Source organism: Eptatretus burgeri, chromosome 6, assembly GCF_056783735.1.
Source record: "Eptatretus burgeri isolate ZD-2024b chromosome 6, Ebu_testis_v1, whole genome shotgun sequence".
Lineage (NCBI taxonomy): Eukaryota > Metazoa > Chordata > Myxini > Myxiniformes > Myxinidae > Eptatretus > Eptatretus burgeri.
This window is the reverse complement of record NC_140966.1, coordinates 103,465,310-103,475,309: the sequence shown is the minus strand read 5'-3', so window position 1 is coordinate 103,475,309 and position 10,000 is coordinate 103,465,310. Positions and strand designations below refer to the sequence as shown.

Genomic DNA, 10,000 nt, shown 5'->3' with positions numbered 1-10,000 from the left:
AATAAAGGTGCTTTATGTTGAACTGTTTCCCGCTTCGCTTCGTCATTTCTCTCATTGAATCCTCATCTTGCTTCACGTAAAGGGTTGGTAGTGGGCTGAATACGCCCGATAATTAATCGAACCGTCGAGGCCGACGATAACACCGCTCGGTTATCCCGATAGTACGGAACGGGTCGCTTAAGTGGCCCGTGTCCGAAGTCGACCTGCGGCGAGGTGCGATCGCCCGGTCTACCCTCCGTGTGGGTACTTAGGTAGGTCGAATTTGGCGAGCAACCCTATCCCACGCGGGGGCCGATTGGCTCGATCGCGGTGAGACCGAAAGGTCCACCCGTGACTGGTTCCCGGCGTTAGTCCGAGAGGGTCACGACTGGATTGTCCGTCCGGTGGGCGACGTGCCGCGATTCGAGTTACGTGGCCGTCCGCACGCCGGCGGGCGCGAATCGGTAACACTGGTGTCAGGTCGTGCGATACAAATCCATCGCCCTCCTCGCGGCACTGGTAACCGAGAACGGGAAAACGGGCTGTCCTGTCTCCAATTAAATTCACGGGAATCGGTCCAGGGGTGAGAGAAGCGACCCCCGATTCCCTCCAAATTACGAGCGATTCAAATTAACCCTTCACGAGAAGCAAGATGGCGTCTCAAGGCGAGCGGGAGCCGGGGGTATTAGAAATGGATGGAGAATGTGTAGAATCCATGGTCCAGGATGGAATCCCCGAGCAGGAAATGTTGATTGTGCAGAAACACGGACTCGCCCAACTGAACCCAGAGCCCGAAATGGGTGCGGCAGCGGCCGCGGTGTATGACACCTCCCCTCCCCCTCTCCACCAAAACCCTTCCACGACCCCTGCCGAAACGGCTCACCCAAGCGCACCCGACATGGCCCAGCTATTCACCATGCTGGCACAAATGAATGCGGAAATGACAGCGAAGATGAATGCGAACATGAACAAGCAAATGGACGAAGTAAAAACGAAGATGGATGCGAATACACAAAAATTGGATGCGAATACACAACAAATGAACGGAATGGAAACAAACATGAAGGAAGAAATGAAAGAGCTACGGGGTGAGACGCAGAACATGGGCCGATGCCTGCAGGCGGGCATGAAGGCCGTGACCAGGGAGCTGGGAATGGCGACTCCACGTGTGGGAGCAAACGAGCTGGAAGGGGGTGCAACGGCTGACAGGCCCGCGGTGGAGGCGGGTAAAAAAATAATTCGGGGGGCGTGTTGGGCGAGGGTCGTGACAGAAGAATCGACGGTGACCAAAAGGGAAAAATTAAATGGGGAGACCAAAACGTGTGAGACGAGACACGAGGTAACGACAACGGAAATAATAGTTGAGACAAGAGAGGTAAAGGGTGAAGAGTTGGCAGAGACACGGGAGACAGAAAAAATAGAGGAGAGACTGCACGGTGAAGACGGGGTAAGTGACGCACACACACACACGGAGGTAGTGGAGGATAATAGGGGTGAGCTCGCGGAGCGTGTGGGGACCCAGTGCGAGCACCTGGATGGCCTCCTCCAGGAACGAGGGGAGGGAGTATGCCCCCTTGAGGCGAGTCACGACCAGGTGAGTTCGGTCGTGCTTTGCGAGGTTGAGAGGAGGAGTGCTGTGGACGGGTGCACGGAGAGCTTGGGGGGTATAGAGGCCCCGGAGACCCTTGTGGGGACACAAATCCCCAGTGTGGTTGTCCCTGTGTGTGTGGTGCAAGGTGTGAGTGCGTCCCCGTGTGTGGAAGCGACCCCGTGTGTGAGTGGTGTGGTGGCGATGGTGCCGGAGTGTGTGCTTCCCAGCACGCCGTGTGTGGATGAGGCACCGCGGTTGAGTGCCCCCGCGTGTGTGAGTGAAGGACGGTGTGTGGATGAGGCACCGCGAGTGCGTGGAGCCACGTGTGCGAAAGGGGTAATGGCATGCGTGGGTGAACGGCCGAGTGCAAGGGAGACCGTGTGTGTGAGAGAGCGGTATGTCAGGGAGATGTCGGTCGGCATGCGGGAGCACGCAGCCGCGTCTCCCGGTGTGAATATAATGGAGTGGAGTGTGTGCGTCGTAACAGGCAGGTGTGCGTGGGTCGAATGGCGATGACGGCGACATGAGAGGAAAGAAAGCCGAGAAGCGGCTGTAGTTGTTTCGGGGACCGTGCCGGGTTCACCCAGCAGTGAGCACGAGGTTCGTGCTGTGCAACGCACGAGACCGCCACGTGCTCGCTTGCGAGAGTGAAGTCCCGGTCCGGAAATGCACGCGGTGGATTTGCCGATCCCGCGGACGGACAAAGTTTAGGCAGGACTACGGATTTGGACCGGACGGGTTCTCCACGCGATCGTGTGTGTTAAGCTCCAACGGGCAAAGCACATGTGTTCGCGTGGGGAACCCCTCGAGACGTGGGGCTTGTGTTTTTTTTATGCGCACGGTGACGCCATGGCTGCACGTGGGGTTGGAATCCGGCAGGAGGGGTATCTCTGCCGGATGGTGCCGTCCAAGGAGGGACGAGGAACACGTGCAGCTGCATGACGTCACGGGCAGTTGCAGGTGTAAAGTGCGCGAGTTGCCGCGCAGGTGCTGCGCATGAAAAAAAAAAAAAAGCAAGCCTCACTTTCGGGTGCACAGGATTCCTGGGCAAGGGGTGGAAGACCCCCTTACCTGGGCACAGGATGGAAACTAGTTAGGGGGAAGGGTTAGCTTAGTTAGACCGACTTCATGGGGCAGGGGTAAGTCCTCATGGAGTCCGTGGAATGGATTAGTTGGAGGGATTGTAGCGAGATTTAGGTTGGGAAATAAAATGATTTATTTGAGGACATGGACTGACAGTGAGTGTGTAGTGGGGACGTAGTTTAGCTACGTAGGTTAAATGGAACGTGCTATAGAGTAAGGGACGACGTGGGAGCACGAGTTAGTTCGGGGATGTAGTTAGAAGGATGGCAGAGTTCAGTGGTGAGTGTGTTGAAGAGTTGGTGAGTGAAGTGGAAGCATGTGCTTGGTGAGTGAGTGAGGCCAGCGGGTCTGTGTGAGTGGAGCGAGTCTGGAATGCATGGTGCGATGAGTGATTGGGGGGAGGACTGATTCCCGCCCAAGGGACCCCGGGGTCAGAGTAAAGTGAGTTAGCTGGGTTAGTCAAATTGAAAAATGGAGGTCGTTTTGCTGTTGGTGGGAATGTAGGCTCGGAACCCATTTGGAGGGGTGCAGGAGCCCTGTTGACGGGCTTGGGAGCGTGGCTGCGAAAGGTGAGTATCGCTGAGTGGGTACCCCGGGCACCAGGCTAGTCGGCCGCGGTAGGCCATGGGCCCATGGGGGGCTGGGATAGAGTAGTGGGCACGGGTGCGCCTGCTTGGTGCGGGGACCCGGGGCGCCATTAGCCGCGTGGGCAGTGTTGTGGGCAAGGGTGACCCTCGGAAAGGGGCCCGGGAAGCCAGCCTGCCACGTGTGCGTTACAGGGGAGGTGCCATGGGGGGCACTCCCCGGTGTTTGGGAGCTGGTAGGCTCGGAGGCAGTGTAGTGCCCGGGGGTGCCATAGCGGGAGAATCGGCAGAGGGTCGTGCCTGCCAAAGGGAGCCACGTGTCCCAGCCATGAGACCGTGTGAGGGCACGGAGAGAAAATTGGGGGGCGAGGCCCGAAATTGTGAGGACACCAACACAGGCGACGGGAATCTGGGTTGTTAGAACCAATAGTTTAAGCGAGAGGCGCTTGTTGAAAGCCCCGGGGTAGTTTAACAGTTAAATGGTTAGGGTAGATTAGGAGATGTACCCCTCCGCACCATCCATCCCCTCGCTCTCGTTGTGGGCCGCTGGACCCACTTTGGGTTAGATCGCCGAACTCTGGGGAGGCCATCCTGGGGCTTCGTTGGGCCTCGACACAGGACGTTAGCTCTCCCTTATTCCCCTCCGGGAAGGGAACGTAGGGGTTGGGAGTAGGCTAGGTGACAGGATAGGTTAGCCGAACAAGGACGATAAAGGGGGTTAGGGGACGATTTATAGTGGGGAAGTAAAAATAAAAAATAATACAAAAATAAAGTTGGGGCTAAATTGGGGTTTGACAAATTAAGGGAGTGGGTATGTACAGTGACAGGCAAAGGCGATAGGTTGGGAGGGAGACAGGTAGGTAGGTCCGAGCCCGCCTTCCAAGTGGCCAGCACCACCGCACTCCCTCCACCAACCTCCACTGAACGGCAAAGGCCGGCCAACTTCATCGGCTGGCCGTGTTTTGCTTCAAGGCGGAGGCCGGCCAACTTCATCGGCAGCTGTTTTGCTGCGAGGCCTGTGCCGGCTGGATCGTCTGCAGCTGCTGTGCTGCAAGGCCTGTGCCGGCCCACTTCATCTGCCGGCTGGCTGTGTTTCTTCAAGGCCTGTGCCGGCCAGTTCATCTGCCGGCTGTGTTTGCCTGCAGCGGCCTTCTTCTGCGGGCTGTGTTTGCCTGCTACCTTTGCCATGCCATACCCACTGCCCACGTTCACCAGCCCCGTTCAATTTTTGCTTTGCCCCCCCTGTTCAATTCCCTGTGCGCCAGGATCCGCAAGGCAACAGTTTGCAAGCTGCGAGAACTGCCCCGTTGGCAGCTACAACACGGGCCTGCAGTGGCGGCCCGTGCACCGTGTTTGCGTCCATCTGTTCATCCCTCCATTCGTTGTGCTCATTGCATGTGCCACTTGAGCTGGCACGGAGACTGCGTTGTGCAGCCCATGCACCGTTGTGGTTCACTGCGTTCAGTTCAAAAGGGAAGGCCTTGGACTGCGTGTGAGCAGCCAGCCACGTTCCCTGTCACCTGCATTGTTTTGAGCCAGAGACTGCATGCGAGCAGCCTGGCTCCCTGCTAACTGCTTTTCTTTTGCAGAGTTCATTGATCCTGGGCCATGGTTTAGTGTAAAATTTGTAAGTTAAGGTTAAGATGTACTGTACATATGAGTGCGCCCCCGGCATGTATGTCCTAGCGCCGGCAATTTTATTTAAGTCGTCCGTGTGAGTGAGTTTGTTTAGGTAGTTACGCAGCCCTCAGGTTATTTATTTTGGGGACAGGAATACCATGAATGTCGCACTCAGGGATCCGTCGGTAAAATGTACTAGGGGAAAACTACACATGATGGCACACAAAAATTTGACGACTCGGGACGAGTCTGTAAAAAGGGAGGGGGTTGTGTTGTGGTTACCAAATTCGCAAACCACCATTCAGGTCCCTTAGGTGAGATATCTCGGTATGTATATGTGTAGTTAGGCCCAAACCCGTTGTCTAGAGGGAATAAATGTTATTCATGCGTGCTGCGACTCTTCAGGATAGCCGTTTTTCTTTTACTATCTTTATTTTGGACCAACCGCCATGATTACCACCGCCAACCGCGTCTCAACAGTCGTCACAACATCAACCACCCACCACCAACCACCCACCACAACGCTGCTTCACCACAACAGCCACGACCTTTCCCGTCACACCTCGCAACCGTCGCATCGCCACCGTTCTTGCGCCGCTTGTGGGTACCGGTATTGGACTCGTGCAGGGCGCGCGCCGAACAGCGTGTACAAAACCACGGATTTTCCGCTCCAAAAACGGATCAAAAACGACACACGCCCACTTTTGTTCCGTCCAATCGGTGAGCGAGGGGCGATTTGGCCCCGCCTCCAGGGCGTTGGAGGGCGGTCGCTATATGCAAATTCATGGATCAAAATGCATTCACGCCCACTTTTTCTCGGGCCAATGGGGAGCGAGGTGAAAGGTCGAAGGCAGGGGGTCAAAGGCGAAGCCACGGGGCTTATATAAGCGGCTGCGTTCGTCAGAAAAGGGTTGGTCGTCGTCGTCGTCGTCGTGTGCGTTGGAGTTGAGTGCAGTTGGGAAGTTCGCAGGAGGAAGAGTTGGGAGTTGGAGTCGGAGCGAAGAGGACGGAGCTGTGGAGAGGCGGCGGCGGAGAAGGCAGACGAGGGGGTGCTCGCGTCGGTGCCGGGAGCTGCACACCAGGGAGGCCGACGGCGCGACCTGGTCGAGGTGGAGACGCTCGTCGCGGGACTCGAGACAGAGTAAAAATCCTCCTTTCCCCGAGCATCAGCAACCCCCTCCTGTTTCCCCCCACGCTGAGATAGTGCGACCAAGGGGGCCCCCTTCCCACCCCCTACCAGACACTGTCCGCAAGGCCCGCGGAGTTGAGGCACCATCGCCGCTCCGCGTCTCATCACCAGACGGGTAGGCCCGACCCGGTCTCGGCCTCAGGCCCGCCTCATCCTTGAGGGTGTTCTTTTTCTTGGTTTTGGGTATGTGTTGTCGGCGCCGTCTGTGAAGTAGAATTGTATAAGTGTTGCCGTGTGCTCGGTAGTCGGTATTAGCTCTGCATTGTGTCTTCGCTTTTACATTTGCTTTTTGTGTAAAATTGCATTGTGTTTCTTTTCCTTCTATGTGCTTTTGGTGGAATTGTATATGTGTGCTTTCCGTTCATCGCGAATAAAGGTGCTTTATGTTGAACTGTTTCCCGCTTCACTTTGTCATTTCTCTCATTGAATCCTCATCTTGCTTCACGTAAAGGGTTGGTAGTGGGCTGAATACGCCCGATAATTAATCGAACCGTCGAGGCCGACGATAACACCGCTCGGTTATCCCGATAGTACGGAACGGGTCGCTTAAGTGGCCCGTGTCCGAAGTCGACCTGCAGCGAGGTGCGATCGCCCGGTCTACCCTCCGTGTGGGTACTTAGGTAGGTCGAATTTGGCGAGCAACCCTATCCCACGCGGGGGCCGATTGGCTCGATCGCGGTGAGACCGAAAGGTCCACCCGTGACTGGTTCCCGGCGTTAGTCCGAGAGGGTCACGACTGGATTGTCCGTCCGGTGGGCGACGTGCCGCGATTCGAGTTACGTGGCCGTCCGCACGCCGGCGGGCGCGAATCCGTAACAATATATATATATATATATATATATATATATATATATATATATATATATATATATATATATATATATATATATATATATACATATATACATATATATATATATACATATTTACACATATATATATATATATATATATACATATATATATATATATATATATATATATATATATATATATATATATATATATTTACACACATATATATATATATATATATATATATATATATATATATACATATACATATATACATATATATATATATATATATATATATATATATACATATATATACATACATATACATATATATACATATACATATACATATATATACATATACATATATATACATATATATATATATACATATATACATATATATATATATATATATATATATATATATATATATATATATATATATATATATATATATTGTTAGGGTTGTGGAAATTCGCAAACCACCATTCAGGTTCCCCAGAGATCAGTTATTCCGATAAGTATGTGTTTCAGGTTAGGTTCCCCCACCGATGTATAGCGGGTCTTGTTTGTGTCTTGGTTGTGCATCTTTCAGTTAGCCGTTATTCTTTTTCTATCTTTTATTTTAAACAAACAACATCCCCTCGACAACAAACTCTACAACCACGCCACCTCCACCACAATGTCAACAACACTACAACCACGCCATCCTCACCACAACGCCAACAACTCTACAACTACGCCATCCCCACCATAGCACCATCAACATCGCGACACCATCACGCCGTCGCAAGATGCCATCGGCGCGGACACGCCGCGCCGCCATAGGAACCACACTCTCCAGCGTCCGTGTGCAAATCAGCCGTGAAGACGGCTGATTACCATAATCGGATCAAAACGGGCTTTGCCATGGAAGAAATTGGCCAATCGGAACGTAAGTGTGCAAATCAGCGTGAAGACGGCTGGTTACCATAATCGGATCAAAACGGCCTTTGCGGTGAAGGGAACTGGCCAATCATAGGTGAAAGAGGCAGAGCCAGCCTGGGGTGAAGGTTAAAGGGTGAAAGGGGGAAGCTTCGCGTGGCGAAACTACAGCGGCTTCCCCCCTCGGAGCTATAAAAAGGCGCGTTGGGACACCGAGAGATGAGATCGTTGGCGGGCGAGGAGATCGTTGGTGGGTAAGCAGTTCGTTGACGGTTCGTCAAGGAGAGCGGAGCGCGAAGAGTCGGGCGCGCCACCAGCCCCAACCAGCCAAGCCAGCGGTTCGACGAAGAGAGCGGAGCGCGAAGAGTCGGGCGCGCCACCAGCCCCGACCAGCCAAGCCAGCGGTTCGACGAGGAGAGCGGAGTGCGAAGAGTCGGGCGCACCACCAGCCCCGACCAACCAAGCCCGCGGTTCGTCGAGGAGAGTGGAGCGTGGGGAGTCGGGCACGCCGCCAGGCCCCTGACCGACAAAGTCGCTGCCACGTTGGCAACGGGCCAGCGAGACGAAGACCACCGAGTCGCCACCAAGGGGCGGCAAGGTAACCAGTCCAGTCTCTTGGAGCCCTCGGTCAACCAGGCTTCAGAGTTGGAAATAGAGTCTCGCAAGCTCTTTGCTCTCCTTGGGTTTTTGTGTGAAAGTCTGTGGCGCCTTGTCCTCCATTAAGTAGAACTGCCATAAGTATGTGCTTGTATAGAAACATAGAACTCGGCTGTAGGCTTTGCTCGTGTCTTGTCCCCATCCCCTCCCCCCCCCCCCCCCATTGACTGCTTATGTGTTGAAAATAAATGCCCATTGTTTAAACGTTCATCTGCTCGTTTGCGTCATTTTCCTAGTATTGACTGCCACGGCACATGTCGGGATTTAACTGGCTAATTAAGCCGATAGAAGCAATAATCTGGTCCGACGGGACTTGTCGATATCAAAATGCTCGGCTACACACACGGAACGGGCACGCTTAAGAGGCTCGTGTCCGTACAAGTTCCCATCGAGGTAAAAACTCTCGGTATTTTCTGTCCGCGCGAATAGTTAGGAAGATCAACAATTCGGCGATTGACCCTGTAGCGCGTGGACAGAGTATTGACTAGTTTATGGTACGTTAAGGCATCCGGGGTTGGTCCGGAAAGCCACGACTGGAATGCAGCCTTCAGTGGGCGCACGACCGCGATTTGGCTGAAGCGGTCGTCCGCACGCCAAACGCGGCGGAAATCTACAACAATATATAGTCCAGCAGATATGGGAATGGATCGTGCCTTTGATGATACAAGCATGAGCTTTGGCACACTGTTAGTGCGTGCCCTAAGGAAGATATTTAGCTCTAGGGCCATCACAGAATTGCCCTGTGGCCAAAATGGCCACCACCAGTTGTTATTTTACCAGTAGCTCAGGTTCTAGACAACCTAAGATATTGATTCTGGTGGCGAATCGTACATTTTCAAGGATGAGGAATGCAGTGGTACTATATACAACATGCTATAACTACTCCAACAACTACCTAACTACATATATCTAGCTTTCAGCGAAATAAATAATAGTAATATTATAAACACATTTAATATTGGTGGAGTTATACATGTACATGTTTTGAAACTGTGACATGTTCATGAGAGTACAATGCAGTCTTCGCAATGTTTCCTTTATAATATTTGGTAGTTTATTTATATGAGCACACAGTTCATGAGATTATGCTGTATCTTGCAAATCAATAGTGCATGTCCCATTGTTGTTTGACATGTTAGTGGTGAGGGCAAGTCTACGACAGTCCTTCCATTATTAACCAGGTAAGGCCTTCCATGGTAATATTACAGGTTTTCAATGTAATGTTTGTTTCGAGAACACAGTCCACCACAGTGGCAAAGGGCAGTGCACTGAAGTGCTGCCTTGACACATTTGCACTGTCCTCTGCACCCCTTTTTGCATCCACAGCGTATGACTTCTCGACAGGCCTCGGTCGCTTCTGGCAGTGTGGTCCAGTGAACTTCCCATCCACCTGTGTCCTTCTTGCACCCCCAGTCACCTGGGGATGGGAGTTCCGGGACTGCAACCATCATCTGTCCCCAGCAGTGACCAGCTTGGTAGGCACCCCTCTTTGTGTGATGAATCAGTACCGCTTGTGTTTGAGGGAGTCCTTCAATGTCTCTATCTTTCTGGGTGAACAGCTGATTACGTGCT

The 10,000-nt window shown here is 52.8% G+C and overlaps 1 protein-coding gene across 5 annotated transcripts in view; it reads left to right on the top strand.

The window, feature by feature from the left end:
• Positions 1 to 10,000, top strand: part of LOC147025500 (uncharacterized) — a 186,633-nt gene that overhangs the window by 63,200 nt on the left and 113,433 nt on the right. Inside the window, exon 1 of one of the 5 annotated variants that reach the window (XM_085886979.1) lies at positions 9,829 to 9,903. The exons of the other annotated variants lie outside the window; for them this stretch is intronic. Coding sequence (XP_085743105.1) covers positions 9,852 to 9,903 — 52 coding nt within the window. The 5' untranslated portion in view covers positions 9,829 to 9,851. Of the gene's footprint in view, positions 1 to 9,828; positions 9,904 to 10,000 lie in introns of those variants that run through there. 5 annotated transcript variants of the gene reach the window in all.